Raw genomic sequence first — 25,100 nt, 5'->3', positions numbered from 1 at the left:
CGCACAGAAGCTGGCAACCGATATAGATGCATGGAGGCTCTTTGTAAATACATGGAATGATGATGATGTCACAACTTTCATTTTAGACTTCTAGGACTAAGACTTGGTCCTTCCTTGATGTGGAAGTTACAAGAAAACACAAGACAGTGGCTTGGATCATAATGTTTATAGTAAGCCAACGCATACCAATCAGTATCTTCAATCTATCTCTCACCACCATCCGTCATAAAAACTGGGTCTCAACTCGTATTTATAAGGAAACGAACTTAAGAGGTGAATGAAATATTTTAACGAAAGAGTTAGAAAGAAACAGATATTACAAGAAGAATATTTTGAATAGAATAACTTCCATGTCAAGTACAAACAAGACATATAATTATACCAACGACAATAGGGAAATATCAGGTTGTTTTTTTTTTACACTTTTAAAGTAATAAAAGTCCAAGAAACAAAAATTCCGAATTATTAGTAGCATAAAAAATACTTTTAAATTTGTAATTTTGAATTCCCGCAAAAACGGTGATTCCATCGGCCACGCCCCTAACACGTCACAATTCGTGTTTTTTTGTTCGTAGCCGTCAAAATTTGTGTAAAACAATATCATGAATCTTGACGTCACAACAACCAAGGACAAACACGTCGCGTTTTTCTGCGAACGTATTTTTATTGAATTTTATTTTTACATTTATATATGAAAACATTTCTCCATAATATCCATATTGATTTTAAAAATACGATTAGTTATTCTTAATCCGTTTCATATAGTTTTATCGGTATTCGTAGTATGTGATATTTCCCTAATATAAAGGCATAGGTTGTTTGCCAAATGTAAAGAATGTTACGAATAGAATTTCCAAAATTCTTAAAAAACGTGCCATCAAAACCGTTTCCGGTACATTTACAAAATAAGAGATTTTCTAAAACCCGCGAAGGACCGGGACCCTTTTGAAAACAAAGGTATTTACAAGCTTAATTGTTCAAACTATCCCAAGGTATACATTGGGTGGACTACCAGAAAAAATACGAAAGAAAAAATTGCACGCAGACAACACATAGAAACGGGTTATAAGTTTTCCTTCCGGCTGATAATTTTTCAAAGACTAAAGAGTCACCAAACTCGATTGGTAACAATCGAGATTAACAAAAATCCCAACAATATGAACAAAGGTGTGGGATGCGATTAAAATCATCCTAAAAATCACGTCAAAACGAAGACTGTGAAATGGACACAGTAATGATTACTAATTTCTAACTAACGAGCTGTAGACAGCAAACGACTGCGAGACGGTACAAATCCTAAGTACATAAGGTTACAAATTTATCAACACAAAAAACATTAACTCCGATGATGGACGCTGTAATGCGATCCAAAACGTCGGTAAACGAACGACACACAACATAATAACTGACTGACTTATGAGGTTTCTCAAATGACCGATTAAAATACTACGGCGAATAAACCATCGTAAATTTAGGCAGGTTGGATAAAATAAACATTTTTATATGCAGGAAGCAGTTGGCGATGAAAAAAACATTTGAATTAAATTATTTAAATTAGTTGTTTACTTGTATATTTTGCAGAAGTACCTTCTTGAATAAAGTGAAAAACACACTAGTGTTTAAGTATATATGTGTGTGTTATCATCCAGAGGTGCAAAAGGCAATGCATTGCGCAATGTAAACCAAATGCAGCGTATTTTGATTAGCTACACGAAGAAAGGGCGATCAGTCCTTCGCTGAAGGTGCCGGTTAAGGAACAATGAAAGATTGCAGTTTAAACAACCTCTAAAATCAATATTTTACATTCTCCTTTCTAGAAATCAAACCGATTTCTTTATTTAGGACTTCGACGTGTGTGTGTACGTGAACAAAAATAATTATTTTATCTGAAAATACAACACTGTATTTTATTCATAAATTATAAAAGGGGAGAAAATTTAGTTTTTTTTTATTATTTCATTCATGAATTTTGGATTCATGTAAAATAGGCTTCATTAATTAGTTTTTATTATTTATCAATAAAACGAGTGAACATCTTGATTGCGGAATAATCTACCCACTAATGTCAGAGACACCCTTTTTATTTACATTTAAATCAAGATTGAAATGACACCATCTAAATATTTGAGTTGTTTCTTTCTCTTTCCCATTCCCTCTCCACTCTTCATAGTATAGTGTATGTTTTTAGTAAAGTGGCCACTTAAACCAGCCATTGACATGTCATAAGCCCTGTTGATGCCTAGACTTCTATATTACCTTATCTTAAATGTTATTCATCTCTGTTGTAATATGTTAATATAAACAGCTCCCCAGGGAGTTGAATCCAGTCCTTCTCTACTAATATTTTGACAAACTCAAAATATTGTGTTATTCCTGTTTTTTTGTGGGATTAATTGGCAGTTTTAGTTCCGCGCAAAGTATGGCAAATAGTCGTGGTTATGTTTATTTGTGTTCGATTTTATGTCACGGAAATTATCACGCATGTTAAATAACATGTCCGTAAAGGAAGCGCAAAAGCAACGGACCCTGAATCATTTGGCGACCGGATGAAGTTTAAATAACAATGAAAATAACGCTTTAACATGAGCATGAGATTCGTTGAATACTTATATTGCGTTATTTATTGCGATTCTGGGATTTCATTACAATGATTTATACGTCCTTTCATAGGTATTTATTTAAATATGAATACAGGTATTTCAAAAACATGTGTTGTGATAACCGCGGATTCAAAACAAATAATATTATAATACAACATTATTTTTGGTACGTGTATTTTGTACATACACAAATCTGGATTTCTCCCAAGGGGGAGTAGGTATATATTTTTTATTAATATCCCTACAGAGATGAGGTAGAATTTTTTCAATTAAAAATACTTATGTGCTAATTAAAAATACTTAACTTCAATAACAATACATAGATGGCGCTCCAACACGCTTGTGAATGGTTTCTCATTTAATAACATATATACAAAAAACTAAAAATGTTACCTGTGTCGATATTCGCTAATAAGCGGAATGGGGAATGTTGTAGTACGTAAAGTGGCCACTTAACCCAGCCAATGACAGGTCATAAGCCCTGTAAACACTCGAATATCCATAATCCTGAATTTGAAAAAAATCTACCTCATCTCTCTAGGGATATTAATAAAAAAATAAAAAAATATTATAATAATTAATGGTAGCTGTCTATTTCATTAAATTCGATATAAAATATTTCCTAAAAAGCGTTCGTCTTATTTTGTTTTATTTAAATAAACAGCACTTCATGACTTTTAGGCACATGCAAGGAAAAAATGAATTCTATAATATATACATACAAATAAATAGAGTTAAATTATTTACCTATAAAAAATGGCATTTAATAGTTAGTTATTTTTTTATTTTTTTTATTCTATTTATTTACAATATATCAATTTAAACATTTATTGAGATACAAGCCCTAACTCTATGAAACCAAAGTCCTGTGTTGAGTTGAATTACACAAAACGCATGAATACAGTAAATTTTATATGATAAATGGATGGTTGTTAATATTGAAATTTGTTGCAACAGAGGGGAAAAACATTAGTTCAAGTGGCTACTTTACACACTGTGTATTTATCATTCTGCCTATATTTAAATATTCACATTTCCTCAACTCGTTCGCCTGTTTTCTCTTGTAAAGTTTAAGAGCTGAAACCTTTATGGATGGGGGTGAGATTTATCAGGCTGAATTATTGAACCTACTAGGCAACGCCTGCAAACTGTTTTTTAAATTTATACTTGTTCTTATCCAGTTAGTTTAATTAAGAATGTTTGGAGTATGTCCAAAGACAGGATGGATTTCCTATTTGCAATAAAGAGCTGTCTATCTACAAACATTTGGATATACTCAAAACATGGTTGAATGTGAGCTATTTAGAAACATAAAAAAATAAAAATCCATATTCATAGTACAAGTGTGGATCGCTTCTGATTAAACAAATCAACATATTTTGTTTAAATTTTTGTAAACTGATCACTTGACATCACATGTTTGGCGGCCTCCGTGGTGTAGTGGTCAAGACGCTTGACTCACGCACGGAAGGTTCCGGGTTCGATTCCCGGTGAGAACACAAAAATTAAAATGTGATTTTTCTCAAGCCTGGGTGCTCTGTGATGTAATTCACCACTGTAATTAGGCCTCCTGGCCTGTTGTGGTGCAAAAAAAAAAAATGTAATAAAATGTAAAAATGTAAAAATTTATTTAAAAAAAGTCAGTTTTATAGTTTGAGTTTTTCAAATATATGGATTTATAAGTTGCCTACATAAAACACCATCAATGGTTTGTGTCTTTATAAAAAAACTTTTATTTATGTTGTTGGTTTACTGGGATAACGTTTTTAGATGAGTTTAATTTACGATGCTCCATAAAAACTCATTTCCGGAAGCAAAAAACTTGAAATCTGACCGTTTATTCTGAACATTCTCAGATTCTCTTGACCAAAAGGAAAAATGTATTAAAGCATTTGAAAAATCAAACAATCTTCTTCGGTAGGTTCACTGGCCCATTACGTTTCTGTTCTTGGCCGTGAAATAACCGACTCTAGTACATTTTGTTGGAAATGAAAACAAATCACCAACAAAACTTAGATTCTGCTGTATGTAAGTAAAAATACCTATGTAGGTAGTATTTATTATTATTAAATTATTATTAAAGCGCTATAATATTATTATTGTCACCTTTCTGGAACGAATTATCTTTGTCACTAACCTCTACCTCTTGTTCACAAATTAGGCAATGAATGTACCTACATCTCATACTGACATTTCAAACTTTAGTCTCCGTAAATTGAAATCATCTCCATGTAAATATTTAACCATATTTTACCACTCTACTAACGATTTGCAAAAGGCACTTGTGCCGTATTATTATCGCTACGATGTTTTTAAGTTTTGATTTTTTTATTACTCCGCGCGTGACGTCACTATTCGGTGAGTTGTCCTGATCGGTGAGTTGGCCTCCCAGAAATCGGAAATCTATCACAAAGATCTATCATTGGTTGATTTAGAACAACTTGAGGCGAAAAATTTTCAACATTTTTGTAAAAGGCGTACTTCTAAAAAAGGTCTATTATGGACTAAATGAGTACATGGAAGAGAGCAGAATATGGAACTGACAATATTATTTTATTTGTTGTTTTTTGATTATTTTTAGAATGTGTAATTATTTATTGAATCCTGACTATCTCTTTGTGTTGTTTTGTTTATTTATTTATATATTGACTTTCAATAAGCGTGTAAATTATACCTACATTGAAGAAAAAATTTAATTAATTTTAAAAAAAAATGTTAATATTAACAGCTCCCAGGGAATCGAATCCAATGCATGTCTAGAAAAATTTGGGCAAACTCAAAATATTATTGATAAACACGAGTACATATTTATTTTCGTTTTATTGTTATTTCGTGGTAATTTCTTCAGTTTTTTTTCCATGTATCGAGTTCTGACTTTAATTTAACGGTAATTTTCAAATAAGTCCCATTAATTTGTAAAATAGCCGTATCATACCTTAGACAACCGTTACATGCATAGTACTTGTACTTGGTAGGTCCAACCTAAATAGATACGCATACCTTTTCAGGTATACCATACACGAATTTCTCGTAATACATCAATATTCAATCAACATAATTGCTGCGCTTCAAATACTTAACAGCAAGTGTCCATAATACTTAAGTACACATTGAAGAAACCGGTACTTTTAATCAATGACGTATAGTAAATAGACACGTTATTCCTTTACTACTTACTAAGATATAGCAAATATTGCGTTGCCTTTAACTATATTTTAAAAAAAACTGATCAAATCACGATACAGATGTAATCATTCATAATATAAGAAAGAGATAAACATATTTCTTTAGTTCATATTTATTATATGTAATCCGTTACCATTGAAACGACACTATCTTATTATTAACTCAAATATTTTAATTTTCAGACCATTTCCTAAAAGTCATAAATAACTTGTGCTGGAAAAATGGAAATCGAGTTGTGGTAGAGTGGGATTTGAACCTCGGACCTTTGGCCCGCGAGTCCACAATACTACCACGGGACCACAACCCAGTTCTTTTCAGATATTTAAATTTATTTCATTACAATTAGTCAATAATGTATTCTGCTTCAGTAGTTTACAACAAATTAGTCAATAATATATTATGTTTCATTATTTTACAACAAATTGGTCAATAATTGATAGTATCTTCACCGTACACTGTGCTAATTTCGCGAGCAGCTTTAGAAGTTTTATTCCCTCAATTGAACGCAAACAGAATGTGTCAAAAATGCTCATTTTCGTACATGATTCCATTTTGAAGGCTTGTCATAATATAAACTAATGTATATAACGTAAAAGCCAACAATCTTATAGAGCAGAAAATTATCTTTCGAATGACATAATAATATAACCTTTAATATTTTTTTTACGTTTCGTGTTCATTTTTAAACTTAGAAAAAAGCAGAAAAATTTATGTTAACACTACACTACAAATTTAGATATTTTTTCTACAGAGATTCAATTGTTGAGAATATGGAAATCTAGGAATTTAACAAACTTTTAATCCATAATCGGCTAGGTTAAGTAATGACGTTACACGCTATGTAACATTCAAAGTTATGCGTACAGTATCGTCCCATCTCAACGCAGGACTTTTAGTCCCATGGAGTTGGGACTTATGTCTCAAATAATGCACAATAAACTTATGTAGGTAAATAAATAAAATAAATAAATAAAAGTATTTGACAATCAAATTCACATGTGCATTTTTAATTCCCTGTATCAGTACTATGCTTTGTTTAACACTTTGAGTACCAGCCGAATTCACATGGAATTTACCCTGCGCCCGGCCCATTTTTGTGAAATTTCATGCTTTGTGAAGGGTTTCTTTTTAAGAAACTTTTATGTGTCATAATTTTGAAAATACTGGGTTGAATTTAAATTTCTGATAGTTATTTAAAAAAATTTAATAAAACATTTTTGTATGATAGTTTTGCCGACAGTGGCCTTTGTGGAGAGCCTCATATTAAAATGTTCGCACATACACAGAGTCTCACTTCTTTTTTGTGTTTTTTACCCCGGAGCAGTTGCAGTGTAAACACATGATTATAATAACCACCCGTTGTGCACCGGTCCCGTGTTTTCAGGTGAAAAACCAGCAGCGAAAAAGTACTAATAAAAGTCACTAGATGTCAATAAAATGCACTTTTTTAGACAGTTGGTAAACCACGTAAAAACACGGGACCGGGACTCAACGCATGGTTATATAATCACGTGTTTACACGGCTCCGGGAGTTAAAATTGTTAAAAATTGCATTCCCACGCGTGTTGGTTAGTAATGGAGAATAAAAGTATGGAGAAAACTAACCACATCTATTCCTGGAAAGAGGCGGGTTTTTATAGACCTGAAATCTTTATATTGGATTGGTTTACAGGACATAATGTAAAACTTATTTATTATATTTCGGATGCATGATTTTTGTTTATTGTGTACTTATTTCATATTAACCACTACTGTTCAAAAATATTATAAAAGTATTTAAAATCGTTTCAATAAATAAATCATTACCGTAATGTAACTAACTAATGGAAAATACAGATATACACCTATTGTGAAAGAGTCGTACAACAGCATATTCTAAACTTTTTTGTCTTAATTACATTGTTTATGTCATTTTCCTGTTATTTCTGTATGATTTTTAATGGCATTGTCATATTTGTGTTTGTATACCAAAAAAATCACCAAAAACAATAAAAAAGGAATGGCCCACGCTCAGACGTTTAAGTCTTTGTGGGCATTTTTTCCAAATTTAAGGCTATGTTTATTTTTAGAATATGTATTTTTTCTCTTTTTCTCTTCTAATGTTTAATAAATATAATGTATAAAATATGTAATTTAATACATGCATAATATGTAACAGTATGGAAAAATAAACAAAAAAAAAAAAAAAACTCTTAGGCTGCTTGACCTTAATAATGGTCATCAGAAAGCAGATCCACATCTCACGATTCTTACGAATAAAAATCATTGTGAACCTTTTCATGATCTCAACGATGATGTAAGTATCTAATGCCTTTATATATTTGTAAATGTATATATGTGTGTTTGTGGTTAAAATGATCATCATCTCGTTTTCAGTCGTGAAGTCATTAATGTATTCATCATCTTTACTGTATGATCATTTTTACGTGCAGCTGATAAAATTATATACGATTTAACAAAATGTCTAACATTTTCATGTTTTTGTACATTAAAGCTTTTAAGGCACACCACAGCCCCCGTTAATTTGAACATTAAATAATCACCTTTCTTAATTTTTTAATTGATAATTAAAATTAATATTAAAGGACATAGCAAAATTATTTAATACACAAAAAATACCATATTTAATTTATTTTATTGATGATCATAATTTCAATTGATCGTTGCGCGCTGGCCAGTTGGTTATTTAAGATATATATCATACTTAAGACATTACTATAGCACCTACGTATCGAATTTCTTATTTTTTTTAATTTATGAAAAAGAGCATACTTCTTCAAAATTACAAGTAACATGTGTATTTTTTAAATATTTCTAATGATCTAACAATGCTGCTTTTTATTTTTTTATTAAAATGTATTTTTAATTGAAAAAATATTTCATTATGCCTTATGTAGTGTTGTAGAAGTGAGTAGCCACAATAATCGATTGCCTACTTTCAATCAATATTTATTTCATCATCAACGTATTTACTTGTAAATAATTCACTAGCATATGAATCTCAGAGTAATAATGCTTCAACCCATAGAGAAGCCCTATCACTATGTTTCATAGAACGCAAGCGATGTTGGTTAGCAACAAATTGGCGGCCATTTTGTTTGTTTGACAACATAAGCATATCGGTTTTATCGGGTGCTTTTATCGCTGTGCTTGGTTCTGTTTGTTAATAACATAATATTTACGTTTTAATAAATAAAAATCGACTGTGGTGAATTGCAGTATGTTTGGTTGCAGCAGTAAGAGCGTCAAAGGTGTTAAAGGGGTCAAAGGTGCGTCAAAGGTGTTAAAGTGTTAAAGTTCGCTACAGATTACAGAAATAGAACGGGCTGTAGTTACTAGGGTTGTGAATTGCGAGCGCGAACCCAAACCGTCCAATACACGTTTATTGTTAAACTAAAAACCAAACTACTCTGAGGTGTAATACTAATACTGCCATCAAAAATACTTACGTCGCTTCTACTAGGTGTGGGTTGGAGTGGACATTGGCCTGGGGTCCATTATAAGGACTACCTTGATAGCCATTTCCATGATCTGGATATCCGAATCCGGAATCTAGAAAAAAAGCAATAATTATCAATTATAAAAAGACATAAGCCTAGGTGAAGATCTTTGCGACATCCCATCGGTGATAGGTAATAAAGAACTCACACGAGAAGTATTATCATACATGATCAATATAGTGCAGGCAATTGGTAAAATAAACTAAAGTAGGGAACAAAATGCCAAACACTCCTCTAGTGGAATGGAAGGCCTGTTGAATACTGCCAACAGGCCGGCTTCTCCTGAAGAGTTTTAAGTGGTTTCCTCTCCACATGAGCAAATGCTGAGAAGTTCCTGATTGGCCCACATTAGAATATCCTTCCTGATCCCAACAGTTTAGCTAAAATAAAGTTATAGTAATAGCAAAAAAATCCTCTTTTTGAAATATAAAAATTGTAATATTATAATCAAGGTAAAAAGTAATGCAACAATGCAAAATTAAAAATAAATAAATTATAAAAGGAAAAATACGTCCTTTAGTTTTGACTACTTTTTTTTATTTACCAGTCACGGGAGAACAATTGTTACGTTTTTTAAAAAGTAATCATAACAAAAAAATGTATCTTATTTTATTAATTGAAATGCAGTTCCAACAAAAAAAAATGCTATACATCGTTCTAAAATACTATGGTTATCAACAGTATTGAATTTTTCAATTCAAATGTTCATTTAAAAAAAACCGGATTCGATTTTTTAATTTATCAAGCTTCACAGATATTTCAGAAAAAATAGAGACCCTTTTTAAGACAGTAATATGAAAATCTAAGTATTTAGAGGGCTTACGACTTGTGCTGGGTGGTTTAAGTCACATGTACTTCGTCTAGAGTTCACCATTTCTTTTTTATTCATCTAAAATTTTTCAAGAATAATAGAAATTTTCATGTTCGTTATGATGGGCCTCACAAGACGTATTCATTAACATCTGAACAAACAAAATCAATAGTAAAATTAAATGATTGCGTGAATATTATTTCATATCAAAAACATTCATTATATTTGTGTAAGGTATTATAATATGAAAACTAATTAGTAAAGGAAATGGGAAATAAATAAATAGCGGTATCGTAAACCAGTATAGTTAATAATACTATTTCTCTTTTACAGGAAATTATAAATCTTATTAATAGAAAAGAAGCGAACGGTAACTAATTAAAATATCTCTTAAGATTATAATTACACTGGAGTTTACCGGTATATTTAAACTTTTATTTATTTTTTAATTATGCATTTTATATCGCGTTTCTTGCAGTGGCGAGCCGTGATTTATTTTATGGAAAATCTACAAAAAATGACAATTAATTTGTGCCTACATAATATGCAAGTAATATAATTATAAATGATTATTTTTCATGCAGTTGTGTGAAAATCAACTCAAACAACAATTATTATTAACCACGCGATATACGTGGCTTTATTTTATACTATTTCGATACAATACCTGTACAAAAGTTTATGAAAAATGACCACAATGACATTCACCAGATATTTTCATTATTATTTAAATGTCAACACTGAGAGCACTAGCCGATACCTTTTAAAATGAATGATGCCAAAAACGGACACTGCAAACGCCACATGTCACATGTGTTACATAATATGTCAACGGTATCCTATCAAATAAAAGTGGTCCTTCGGAAATAATATTAGAAATTCTAGTTTCCAAATAGAGAATCCTCAAATAATATTTGTAATCTGCAAGCTTGTTTTAGTACGCAAAAACGTGACTAGGCTAAAGATGTAAAATTTAGTAATTTTCTTCTTTATAAATTTGTGTAATAGAATTTATTTTATAAAAAGTGTCTACTGTATGAACCTTAAATATTTTATATGGACTTTCCGTATTGAATGTTGAAAGTTTCTTTAAAATTACTTTAATAATCAATCTTTGTACTATTTTAAGAATTATATGTAAAAAAAAATGTTTTTTCCCAAATAAATAAAAAGGTAAATAAATAAAATGTTCTTGTCTACAATCGCTGTATTTTTACCTTTTTAAAACTTTTTTTGTTTATTTATTTGCCTGTAATTATTTGCATGTTTTTGTTTTTGCACTCACTGGTGTTACTGCTACTCGAGCTGAAGGACTGCCCAAAGCCGGACCCGCTGGACGACGAGCTGGAGGAGGCCGAGGCGGAGGAGACCCCGGGGAGGGCGGAGCGCCGCGCCCGCAGAAGAGAGCGCCCGCCCAGCAGCATGACGGGGGCGGAAACCGCCCCAGACTGGTCAATCACGTAGAATGACTTCGGCACATAGTAAGCCGTCTCTGAAAAAACAGATGGTAATTTATTTTATAGAAACATAGTCAAGAATGATAACGTAATAACGATAAGGTTGAAAGACAGACAAGCAAAATTTCTAAATAATCATCATGATTCCCTAATAGTGCAATCGCAGCGTATCTTGATCATTATGTTTTTGTATCATGGAGATAAAATTATCAGTTTTACGCTTCAGGTCTATGAAATATTTTACTGTGAAAACACCCATTTAAATTAATATTTCATATCAACCATGTCAAGAATCGAACCCTAGACCTATTGCTTAGTAAGCAAACGCGCTGACCATTACACCACGAGGCCGAAATATTAATCATACATATTAAATGGTACATTCTTAAATGTGTGTGTGCGTGTATATATATAAATATATATAACAAATAAATGTATGTGTTTGTTTGTATTTGTAAGCTGATTTCTTGTTTTACTAGTAATGACTTAGGACTTAGGATATAGAGATTTTGGTATTGTTTATGTTTTCTCTGGATTTTTATTGTTTACTTTAAAGACTGAAAAAGCACACATAATGATAAAACTATAATTTATTTTTAATATTATTACAAAATACATAATTTACTGCCTTAGAACGGGGAAGCTATGCCTAGTTAGGCAGTTTAGATGAACTAACAGCAAAAATAAAAAATATATATGTTTAGTTTTACTACTTAATTAATTTGTTGTATAAATAATTACTTGTAAATTTCTGTAATAAATATGTAAGATAATAATAATAAATAAATTTGTATGAGAGCGGGTGTGTGAGCCTTGTAAGCTTGGGCATCATCAAAAAGTAAGTGGAAGTGTATGGCAGCCAGATATGTTAAATATATCAATAGGTGAAAAAAAAAATTGAACAAGAACGATAAAAGAAAGCGTGTTATGCATAGTTAATGCTAAATACTGGCAGATGGAATAAATATTTATTTCATGTCACGCGAAAAGACACATTAAAATTAATTTCGCAGAGTATGTTTAAAGAGTCTAATTTTACTTTACATTTGTGTTATGATTATATTTTTTCCCGTCGTGCAACATTACGCGGCGACATCACGAATGCGCGTGGTGAAAGTGGAGCATAGTGGGGGGATTTTGGGACACAATCTGATGTATTCGAATATGATTCTATGCTCCTTCTGGACTATTCGTAAGTCTATGGCATTGCTACGCACACATAAAGCAATGGTTATTAACGATTTGAATGGACTGAACTCGTATATTGAATGCAAAACGCTTGAATTCATGTTTTTTCATTACTTCTTTTAACTATAACCGCATCTTGGTTCCATCAATCTGAATTTTGTTATTTATAATCATAATGTGTATATCTGCAAGCACGTAGACAATGAAAAATAACTATATTATAGTTGCATCTTGTTCTCGCCTAGACTTCCAAAAGCTTTTCGTTATTTTCAAAAGAATGACGGATAAGAAAATATCGTTCTACCTATATGTTTGATAAAAAAACGCAAAAAAAATTGATAAATAATAGCTGGCCGTCGCGCGTCGGTTAACTGTAACAATTTCGATCCAACTAGATTTAAGTCACGTAATTGTAATTTAGGCAAAATAAACACACGTATGTAACCTAAATAAAAACGGAGATTTTCTTCGGTTACTTTTTAAAGTAGATAACGGTTACTTCAGATTGAATTCGATATAATAGTAGGCAGTTTGAAGTTACTGTAGATATGCAGTACCTTTAGGCAAAAAATATCCCCATAAATATGGCGGTGAATAATCAAAAGCATTACAATAAAATAAATATATAAACAAAATATTAAAACACTTTAATAATTACTACTCGTACCATAAAATTAATATTCTTAATTCTATGACTCGTACTTTCGCTCTAGACGACCGATATTATCTTCAAATCATTCCTCTATATTTATTCATTTTTCCATGCACGCACGCCGAGCATTCCTACTTTTGAGATGTCCATCTTCAAATATTTGTTGGATTTGGTCGTGTCATATCTTTCTTGGTCTTTCTCCATCTCTGTATCCATCAACACTTGCATCGTCAATCATTTTAAGCGTTTTTTCGCTCTTCATTCGCTCTGCATGTCCAAACCAACGCAGAACTCCTTTCTTGATTTTGTCGATAATGCTTATCCTCAGCCTTACATAATGTACGGATCTCGTCATTTGTGCACCTATCGTACATAGTTTTTCCAAACATTCACCTGTGAGACCGCATTTCGACAGCATTCAGCCTACTTTGCTAATTTTGTTTCTTGCGATAAGCATTTATTTTTCAAGGTTGATTTAAATGCACCGTGCACGTTCCCGGCACTCGCCCTCTTTTCAATATATTTCTCGGTCATTCCATCCCTACTAAACGTACTTCCCAGATACACAAATTCCTCTACCTGTTTCAGTATAACCCCGAAAGATGCTGAAGGATCTTTAGAAATTGTGCAGGGCTGTGCACGCGAGATAAGTAGCCCCCGTTTTACGGATGGGTAGTTCTACTAGAAGAATACTGTCTTTCTATGGACATATTGCTAGACTTGAGCCAGACAATCTAGAAAAGGCAACAATGTCTGGCCGAGTTGAAGGTATGAAAGCATCCACCCCTTTCCCGAAACTGTTCATAAAGACTTGAGTCTTTCTTCAGTTTCGCATATCAATTTCATTTATTTATTTTTAAACTAATTAAGCGAAAATTTAATATTTCTTAACAATCAAACCGCGAAAATAACAAAACAAATAAACTTTAAAAACTTTCATTGTACCCCTCACTGCAGTATTGTCAGTTTGTGATCAATCAAATACACATGGTCAGCACAATCACCTTTTTCTAATTTCCCAGTATTACAGTGGAGGAATACAGTGTTAGTTCCAAATTGAGACCGCGGCCGCACGCTCCAGATCCCGCATCGGAAAGGAAGAAGAACGTAGTGATACAAACAAATCAATCAAACGACACGAAACCCAAATACATATAGGAAACATTAGAATAATTTGCCCTATACAACATGCACTCAATCAACAGAAGAAAAACAATTCGTATCTATAACAAATCACAGTGGAACATCAAATTATCAAGACACTACCGGCAAAATCCTAACACAGATCCTAACATGATCCCTATCGAACTCAGGCGAAATTACTTTTCGTCATAGTACTGAATTCCTCGCAAAAACTATTTTCCTAATACCAACAGTAGAAACAATCCTATGCAAAGACCTTAATCGTCCTAACAATCTCACAGACCTTAAAGCAGACGAAACGGGTCCTAGGGAGTTGAAGGTAGGAGAAGCCGGGGTAGAATCCCATATAGGTGGACTGACCAAATAAAGGTGGCTACGGGGCTAAAATTTGATGAGTCAGTACGTCGGGCTGAGGACAGACTGGAGTGGAACAGACTAACTAGAAGTGTTCGTGGTGATCACGATCCTCAGCATTGAGGGACCGACTTGGAAGATGAATTTCCACTCCTTCAGTTCGGCATTTGGCACATTTTTCCATTCCATTGGTCGTACCAAAGTTCGAATTCACCGGCGCAATACTATAATAAGAAATTATTGTTATTTACCGATAATTTTTCCTTTGACTATTTTAAGTTTTTTATTTGATTTTATAATAAATGATTTTGAGCCAGGGAGGCAAGCGCCGCACCCTGCTTCTTTGTGGCTATGAAACCGACTAATGTTTAGTTTTTTTTCCTTCTTATCAAAAGAAAATTAACGACCTTGTTCAAGAACGTGGTTATACAGAAAGCAGACAATTCATAATTTTGAAAAATGAGATATTTATGTTATCAGGTGACGTAAAGCCAATTCTATATTCTGCTAAAAACAGCCAGGTCACTTTCATGCAAAAAAACTTTAATAATCACCTTCTGAAAATGGTGTTGATCACAAAAACGGCATTTCTCAATTTGTAGAAAATACCCGCAGCTTTAGGAAAATCTTACGGTATGGATGCTGATAGAAGATGCATTCCTCCAGAAATATAATTCTCTTTAAAAAAATAATGTGGATAATTACATAAGTATTTTAATTTTATAAATTCATTTCTTTTGCCGCATACCAAGCCAAAAATGGTTTCTAAAGTTTTAGATTTTTTTACAGCGTAATAAATTATCAAATTTTTAAAAATAAACTAGACTCAGTAAAAGTAATTATTTGTAAAACGAAACATATTTTTTTGTTTATGGCAAGTCCAATGTGACAATAATAATTAAACGGTATGTGAAACGCGCCCGGCTTGGCGAGGTCTACAAAAATAGTGCCACATTTATCAGTGAAAAATAAATAGTTACAGGTAAGTGACAATTATAAAAAAAATAAATGCATGTAGAGTGAATAATTAAGAATATGGAATGTGTTTCGTATTTATGAAATTTTATATTTTTATGTTGTTTTTGAGCTGTTTTTTGCAACCGCCATATTTGGCTTCGTGCGCATTGCGGTCTAAAACACTGTATTATATGATATAACTAGCTGACCCGACAGATGTTGTCATGCCCGAACGTTGGCTTGCCTTGGAAAAATACTTTTTATTGATAAGTAGGTACCAAGGTAATTGTTTGTGATTGAATTCCAAAACTCAAAATTTATTAAATTAATTAGGTACTTATTTAAGTAGGTACTTGTTTATGGTTGAGTTCCAAAACATAAAATAAATAGTTTTTCAAATATGGCATTCTTTTTGCAAACGTCAAACTCCGGTCTTCTCACCAACAGAGAGGTGTATATATGTGGGAATATGATTTTTTTAAATGTGTTGAATTTAATATTATTTTAGTATTACCAAAAATCCAGTAAAAAAAATAAACGGATAGAAATTATAAGGAATTTAAGGAAAGAATCTGATTGAGATCCACAAAAAACAAAATCTGTTTGTAACCATTCGAAAACAAACTTTTTTTATAAACAAAAAAACAAAATCTTTTCATTTTTTTGTCAATGCATTCTCCTCGAATGCAACCCTGGTAGATCGATGAATAAAACATTTATGCTCTTTACTTCTTTTTTACACATTATATTGAAGATTTTAATATCTACGAACACGCACAGCATAAAGATCTATATTTCTCTGAAAACCGCACGTAAATCGGTTAAGCCATTTAGAAGGAGTTCAGTGACATCACACGTACAGAGGAATTATATATATAAAGATTCATAAATATAAAATACCTACAACAAAAAAAAAATATTTTAACACAAAATGTCACGTCATACAATAAAATTATAATATATAATTTTAATTTAGAATTATAATATAGAATTGTAAGAAAAGTTCCCCCTCTACCCGATATCCCGCCGCATGCGTGAAGTGGCCCCGTAATGTTGCCAAACCGTGAACAATATACACGAATAAAAGATAATTTTGTTTTATGTTATATTTTACAACAAAAAATATTTTACTCAATGGACTATAAAAAAACAGGTAATAGGAAAACGTATTGAAAATTAATTTAATAGTTAAGTAAATTAATACCGTTCAATATTATACTGAGGCTTATTAATAGAAAGCCGGGTAAAAAATTCGACTACCCTGGCAATACTAACAAAATGTCCACGTACTTTAATTTAATAATCTGACCGGTAGTAAAATAATCGAATTCTTAAATAATATTACTTGTGAATTAGCTTCTATCACATGAAATGTGATCCTACCGTATTCTCTTTCAATCCCACCAGTATTTTGACACTTGCAATCGACACAACGCGGCATAATTGAATTAAAATCAGCAGTTGCGTACTAAGTGACGTCCATAGAGTACCCGATGGCGAAAACTACTCATTTGTAAGTAGTTTAGTCGGATTCAGTTTGATGCCTGTGTGCGGTTTCTGGACTTTTTAAATTCTATGCCTCATACATTCAAAGTTTGAATTAGGCATCATTTAACATTAGATCTTACTGTTTTCCACAAATGCATATTTGTGTGGTCGGCCAGGCTTAAAACAATACCAAAATTCCGTTAACATATTGTTAGATTATTTTTAATGTTATAATAACAAATTTATTAAGAGATTTTTTATAATAAAGTACCCTAATATAAATATAAATTAATATTTTCAATACATAATGACACAACATTAATTAGATATTTGCTAGGGCTGACTGTTTTCTGCAAAATGCGCATCTTAGGTTGTGGGGTCAACCAAACTTTAAAAATCATTAAAACTGATCAAATACATAATAAAATTTTTGTCTTATATTAAAGAAATGTATGCATTATTTATTATTTGTCAAAGTAAAAACATTCGAACTGTTGTGTATATTAGATTATTCACTCTTTTCACAAAAGTGTTATTGTCTCATTTTCACTTTTCTATGACTGGCTTCTTTCAGCATAGCTACGTTCAATTAACCATAGGTAATAAAGCAAATACCCAACGACCCCTAATACCCTAAATTAACATAATCAAAATATTTGTATGTATTTTATTCGAATACACCTTCTTTGGTTGTTTTTTTAAATAACCATTAAAAGTTATTGTTAAATTAATCGGATTCGATCTCTACACATAATAGATCCAAACATAGGCATCCAAGTAATGGTTATGGTAATATTTTGTTTAATACAACCGGTCACGTCCGCGAACGAAATTCCGAACGATCGTATTTGCAATAATTTATTGTGATTTAATTCCACCAATCGGCGACTTTAATTCAAATGTTTCGCTACAACGAATAAATATTACTGATTGAAAATCAAAGAATTTCGGAGTAAAAAAGCGAGATAATAATTTTTCAATGTCGACCTTGTGGTGTTAATGGTCAGCGCGTTTGCCTACCATGCAAGAGGTCTCGGGTTTGATTCCCGACATGGTTGATGTAAAATATTTATTTATAGGGGTGTTTTCACAGTAGAATATTTCATAGTCCGTGGACTATGAAATATTCGTAGCGTAGCTGAAGCGTAAAACTGGCCATCTTATCTTCATGTAACAAAAATGATCAATATACGCTGCGATCGGTGTACTAATGCAGTGCCCTGTGGACCATTAGGTGAGAAAGGGGAATGATTATGATGATGATGACATTTATTTCTCTTCAATAATGGTTTTTAAGATTTTAATATTTTATCTTTCTTTTAATAAACCAGATTTTTTCAAATCTGTATCTATTTAATCCGTGTTTTAATTATTTTTCTTTTTTGCTAAATGGCTTTTTATCTTTTTGGCGTGTTTTTGTCCGTGCCGAGTATTATTTTAAAATTAGTAGACAACGAGTTTTTTAAACTGTTTTATTTACGTATTTATTTACAAAGGCTTTTAAATCATGATTTACACAAATAATATATATACAAATACAAAGCAACATACAAAAATCAAATTATCCAATAAATATGCAATTTATATTTTTCCATGACACAGGAGTACAGGACTTGATCATCAGCGACGTGGTATAATATAAATAATTTTGTAGATCATCACTGCACTGATTTAAAAGTTGATACACGCGGGTAACTGGTCAATTTATGAAGGAGTTCGGTGCTCTGTAAAATTGTATTTAAAAAATGTTTTTTTACGGGCGATAAAAAAATAGAGCGTTTAATTGTACGGCGAAATTTCTCGAAGATGCATGAAAATGCCAATAAAAATTATTTTAATAAAAAGTTAACTGGGTCCAAGTTTTTGTCTGTTTTGTCTGTTTGGTCCGAGGTCCGTGTTTTTCCGAATCGACCAATGTTAGAATATTGTGATAGATTTGCAATTTCCGGGAAGCCATCTCACCATTCTGATCAACTCACCGAAAACAACTATTGACGTCACGGGCGGAGTAGTTTCAAATTAGAAAACTTTAAAAAATCACAGCGATTGTAATACGAGATTTAGCCAAATGAGAACTCTTGCCTTCTACACAGCAGCCAAGCTTTTTATAGACCTGTGGGCTCCGATAACAATGGGAAGTTAACATTTATCTTAAATTTTATCTACAAAGTAAAATTAAGTTTTCTGTATGAAAAGCAGAATATGCGTAAATTTATTTCTTCTAAACATGTTCAATTATAGGTTACCGACGAAGATATTTTAAATTTTCATGCAAATAAACTCATTTTCGTATACAAATATCGGTTTTTCTTTATAGACAGTCGAAAACTACCCTGTTAACTTTCCATTGTAATCGGGGCCCTGGGCTCGCAGGGCGAGAACTATTCACGGGGATCCGTCTCAATAGATCTTCACTCCATCTTGCCTCCGTGTATATAAAGAAAAATCGCCAATAGGCTGCGTTTAGGTCCTAGGCTGCTTTTCCAAACGTTCTCGCGACCGTATAAAAAGCTATTTACATATTAAATATGCGTTATAAAAGTGTTTTCTACGGCCGCGACGGCGTTCGGAATAGCAGCGCTGGGCTGGTATTCTGAACGGTATAGCGCTCAGAAATAGCTCTGTTAGCGTGTATTTAGTACGTAAATACGCGTTAAAAATGCGTTCTCTGTGCGCTCTTTTGCGTTCAGAAATCCACCGCTGGGCGCCATTAGTTGCGGAAAGGGGTACGATAAATATGATATATTTATATATATTATTATTTATTAAAAGAAAACGACAGATATTGTTCCAAAAAAAATACAATATTTATAAATATATACTATGTTACTTGTATAGTGCACATACTATATTAAGATGATGTGTAAATAGTAATTATTTTAAGTATCTGCTCAAGCATTACACACATAGTATTTATGCATTCGTGTTTAAGAAAATCCTCACGCCCTCTTGACAAAGAATGATTATAAATGTTACACTTCGTTTAAAAAAGCTCTTAGATATAATCCATAGATAAATTATTAATTGTTTATTGACACGAAGAAATACAGGGAAAAATTAATTAGTTTAGTTATGACTGAGTAAGTATGAAATAATTGACAAACATCGAGACGCATTTTGATATAGGTAATAAATTCGTCATCATTCCCCTATCCATACCCGAGGTGCATAGGGCACTGCATTGAAACACCAAATGAAATTATATTTCGGTGATAGTCCGAGACATAAATATTTCAGTGAAAAAACACCTTAAAAACAAATATTTCATTTCGACCCCGCTGGGAATCGAACCTGATACCTCAAGCACGGTAGACTAATACGCAACCACTACGAGGCAGACTTATCCCTACTAGATTTTATGTTTCGAGATTTTCACCTGAGAGTTGCCATCGAGTCGAAAACTCGCGCCTGGGTGTTGGTTCTATTTCTCACGCAGAACTGTATTCTTCATCCTGCTGAAGATGGAGCAGGTAATATATTGCGTGGTGTAAAATTAGTTTCCCTTTTTTTAACCGTTAGTTAATTTACACCTTCATCATCATCATCATCACTCCCTTTCCGCATCGAATAATGCATATGGCGCTGCATTGGTACACCAATCGCAGCGTATCTTGATCGTTTTTGTTGCATAAGGGTAAGATGATTAATCTTACGCTTCAGGTGCCAGTCCAGGGACTACGAAATATTCTAGTGTAAGATAAAACACATTTTTAGTCAAAAGACATTTTATATTCATAAATTAATTTTTACAATAATTTTATTTCAATTTTAATCATTTGTATTGTTAATTTTGATTAAATATGTATTTTATTGGTGTTTACGTGTAATTGATGAAAAATAAGTCATGTCTTTTTTTTATTAGAATATTTCTGTATATTATGTATTACTTTTTATTGTTTGTAAACCAAATAAATAAATAAATGTCAACCATGTCGGGTATCACACCTGAGACCTCTTGCGTAGTAGGCAAACGCGCTGACTATCACACCACGGGGCGTTCGTTTCACATTTTCCACAAACTTTATTTTAATTGAACTAATCCCTTCCATTTTACGGATTTTTCATTTATTGTTTGCGTATAATTGATAATAAATATATAGGTACTTAATTTATTTTTAATTTGAATATTTCTGTTTTTATTATTTGCAATTGTTGTTAAACCAATTAAATAAATTATGATGAACATTTAAATATTCTGCAATTGGTTTATTTAAGTGATCCCTTTACAACATGCACTGCGTAACGTTTAGAATTCTGTGATCGGGGTCCAGGTCTATAAAAAGCCTGGCTGCTGTGTGGAAGGCGAGAGTTCTTATTTTGGTAAATCTTCCCCTCCAAGCCCAGACCCGTGAAGAATCGTGCTATTGTGTAGGGGGAGAGCTCTTAAACATCGTCAGGTTTAACCAGTGGTCCACCGAGGATGAGGCTTCTTTTATAATTTAAAGTAAACAAATTCACATAGAATGTGTATAGGTGTTTCCTCATCTGCACTGCAGAACCTTCATCTAGAAGTTTCGGAAAGGTTCATTCTAGCAAGGTGTTTGTTTAACGTGCAGTGCCCTGTAAGGGCTCTAGTGATAACCCTCACTTGAGGTACACATAGAATTTACCCTGTGCCCGGCCCATTTTTGTGAAATTTCATGCTTTGTAAAGGGTTTCTTAAAAGAAAATACTTGGTTAAGTCAATTGTAACTTCTCATATTTATTTGAAACAATTTTATAAATCATTTTTGTGTTGTCGTTTTGCCAACATTGGCCTTTATGGAGAGTCACATTGCAATGTTCGCACATACCTACAGGGTCTCATTGCAATTTTTGTGCTTTGTATCCCAGAGCCGTGTAAACACGTGATTATAATAACCACGCGCTGTGTCCCGGTCCCGTGTTTTCACGTAGTTTACCACCAGCGAAAAAGTACTAATAAAAGTCACTAAATGTCATTAAAATGCACTTTTTTGAACAGTTGGTAAGTAACGTGAAAACACGGGACCGGGACACAACGCGTGATTGTATAATCACGTGTTTACACGGCTCTGGGATACAAAGTGTTAAGTAGAAAACAAACTAAGAATTAGAATAATACTTACGCCCAGTGAACATTTTTAAGGACAATATTCGTCATACATATGACAGAAAAAAATACATGTAATAATATACAGTAAAAGTACAAGAAATAACATTGAGAGTTTTTCTGTCACTCTCTCGCAAAATCAAAATGAAATTTTCTTTGTCGATACTTTTTCTGTTTTTCAAAATTAATTATCATTTTTGTATACCGTACGTCCGAAGACGGTAGATAAAACTGGGTGCTTTTTTGGGTTTTCGGGTGGTCCTAGCTCCCATAAGAAATAATTTATTAAAAAAACAAAACAATAGAGACACGCCTATGGTAAATATCTATAGTGTGTCAAATCATTACTATAGTGCCATGAGCCATCCACGGAGAAAATACGAAAATACGTTTACGAGAGGGAGAAAAATTGAACTAGGCGGGAATGAAAGAGGGAAAGAGATGGTTATAACTATAACTGCAATATTTTTTATGAATATAATTCAATTGAATTTGATTCAGTGATCGCATGAAAGTAGACAACTTTTTATCAAAGAAATCAAGACTGGGATCTTTGTTGGCAGACCTGAGAATTCGTAAATCAGGGACTGAAATTATACAATCAACTACCAGACAAAACTAAACAAAAAACTCAGACAAACTTTTCAAAGGGCGTAAAAAATATTATTATCAACAACAGAGTATGAATAAAAATTTAAATTTATTTTTTGTAAAATAAATGTACTTACATAATAATAAGTAAGGGTTAATAAAACAATTTAATTAGATTACAATTTAACAAGAAAAATTTAATTGGCGTTAATTATGTTTAAGCCTTGACAAAGGAGCAGTCATGTTCTTAAACCTGCCGGAATATTAAATTTATATTTGTGGTTTTACACAAATTAAGCTCGTAGTTATATTAACTCAACGCGGAAATCGCAAAGTTAGTGCTTCAAATATTAATTATCAAAAATTGTTGTTAGTAAAATTGTACACTTATGTACCATTTGTTATTACTATTATACCAAGAAATAAGAAATGCTTAATTAAAACGTGTGTTAAATTATGTATAAATTAATATTCCTAGATTTTTCCTTTAATATTTTTTATAAATATTAAAAAAATATTTTTATGATTTATTTAATAAAAATGTATCCGATGCGTCATTTTTACATCATTTAAACTTACAAACTAAACAGCCTTGAATGAAATGTTGTTTGTTCGTCTTATAGGTACCTACTACCTATAAATTAAAAATATTAATCATAATGTGATACAGCAACACTTTTTTGCTATTTCTGTCTGAAACTGAAAGAGACGAAAAATGGCGAAATGGTATTTTACTTCACATTATAAACTTTTTGGCAACTCGATCATTTTATTATTAATATATTTTATCAACATTGAAATGTCAACGCGCGACGGTTGTGAAGTACATGTTCTACATTAAGCTGTTATTAATATTTATTATACTATTGTGATAAAAAAAAAATAATATCAACCTATTTTTCATGCCTCATTTGACTGAATAGTATTGAGAAATATCTTTAATGTTTTCCTCTCTTGTTTAATTTTATTTACTTAAACTATAATACTTTTACTAACTTTTTCATTCTTATTGTTAAGTTTAATATAATATTTAAATCGCGCGTTTAATATATATATATATATATATATATATATTACATAAGTAATAATAAGGTTTCCACGCATTGCAAAATAACTTTTTGGGAAAAGGACAATACCGAATTATTTGATATTAGAGCTCTCCTGGCTGTTTAAAATATGCGGATAATGTTTATGTGAATTATATTTTTTTTTGTATAATGAATAAACACACGTCCTTATGAATAATTTTGTTTAAAAATGCAAAGCAAATCAATTGAATAATTACCCAATTTATGGACATGGAATCGTTAATATTCCCATGTTAATTCGTAAACAAATAGATTTTAGGGATCAAATATAGGTAATCTTCGCAAGAACCTTGATCTTTGACTGCGAAAAAAAGCCGGATCGTACAAGTCCAAGTACAAGGCGTTTCGCTAGAACTGAGCGGCCCAAGTAACTGGAGATGCTGTTTCCAGCTCGGAGGAAACACGCAGAATAATGGAAAGGTAAATACGCACCTGCCGCTATAAGCGCGAAGGCCAGAGGCACTAACATCACCACGAGACGTGCCATGATGAACTGCTCCTCGGATCGCAGCTAATCGGTTTTTATACGGGGAAGAAGATATACATTATTGCACAAGGTAGGCATGGCTAGTGGCTAATCAAACCGACTGCGACTGCCAGTGGCGAGTATTTTAAAAATGATCTCAATCCCAGTCATTGCCATAGGCCGCTATACCCGTGGTTAGGAACCAAGTTCAGTTTGCGATCTGATTACATGTCTACAGTCCTCTGGGCGCTGACTATGTCAAATAAACATTTCAAGGGCGATCGGGTACTAAAAATTAAATATCTGCCATTATTACGTATTTAATTACGGGGCTGTTAGCAACAAACAGCTTTTTTGGAAGATAAACAAAGATTAGCGACGTATCTATTATTTTTTTTATCGTTTTCAATATCGGTGTGTTTTTTAAAAATATTCTCACGGCACGTGGCTATTATATTGATCAATTAATTAATATAGTTAGGTACATAAAATGATACATGATACAGTTAATCTTATAAATATAACTTTCCAAAAAAGAGACTAGCTCT

The 25,100-nt window shown here is 32.2% G+C and overlaps 1 protein-coding gene across 1 annotated transcript in view; it reads right to left on the bottom strand.

Moving 5' to 3' along the window:
* Window positions 1–24,583, bottom strand: part of LOC148273564 (uncharacterized) — a 28,969-nt gene extending 4,386 nt beyond the window's left edge. Inside the window, exons 1-3 of the mRNA XM_088238523.1 lie at window positions 24,519–24,583; window positions 11,383–11,589; window positions 9,236–9,338 (exon numbers count right to left, since the gene is read on the bottom strand). Of these exons, the coding sequence (XP_088094649.1) occupies window positions 9,236–9,338; window positions 11,383–11,589; window positions 24,519–24,573 (365 nt within the window). The 5' untranslated portion in view covers window positions 24,574–24,583. The remainder of the gene's footprint in view (window positions 1–9,235; window positions 9,339–11,382; window positions 11,590–24,518) is intronic.
* Window positions 24,584–25,100: the final 517 nt, after the last annotated feature.

This window comes from Micrasema longulum, unplaced genomic scaffold (genome assembly GCF_059751315.1).
Source record: "Micrasema longulum isolate JH-2025_06_02 unplaced genomic scaffold, ASM5975131v1 h1tg001914l, whole genome shotgun sequence".
Classification (NCBI taxonomy): domain Eukaryota; kingdom Metazoa; phylum Arthropoda; class Insecta; order Trichoptera; family Brachycentridae; genus Micrasema; species Micrasema longulum.
Note: the sequence above shows the minus strand (reverse complement) of the source record. Positions and strands in the feature narration are given on the sequence as shown.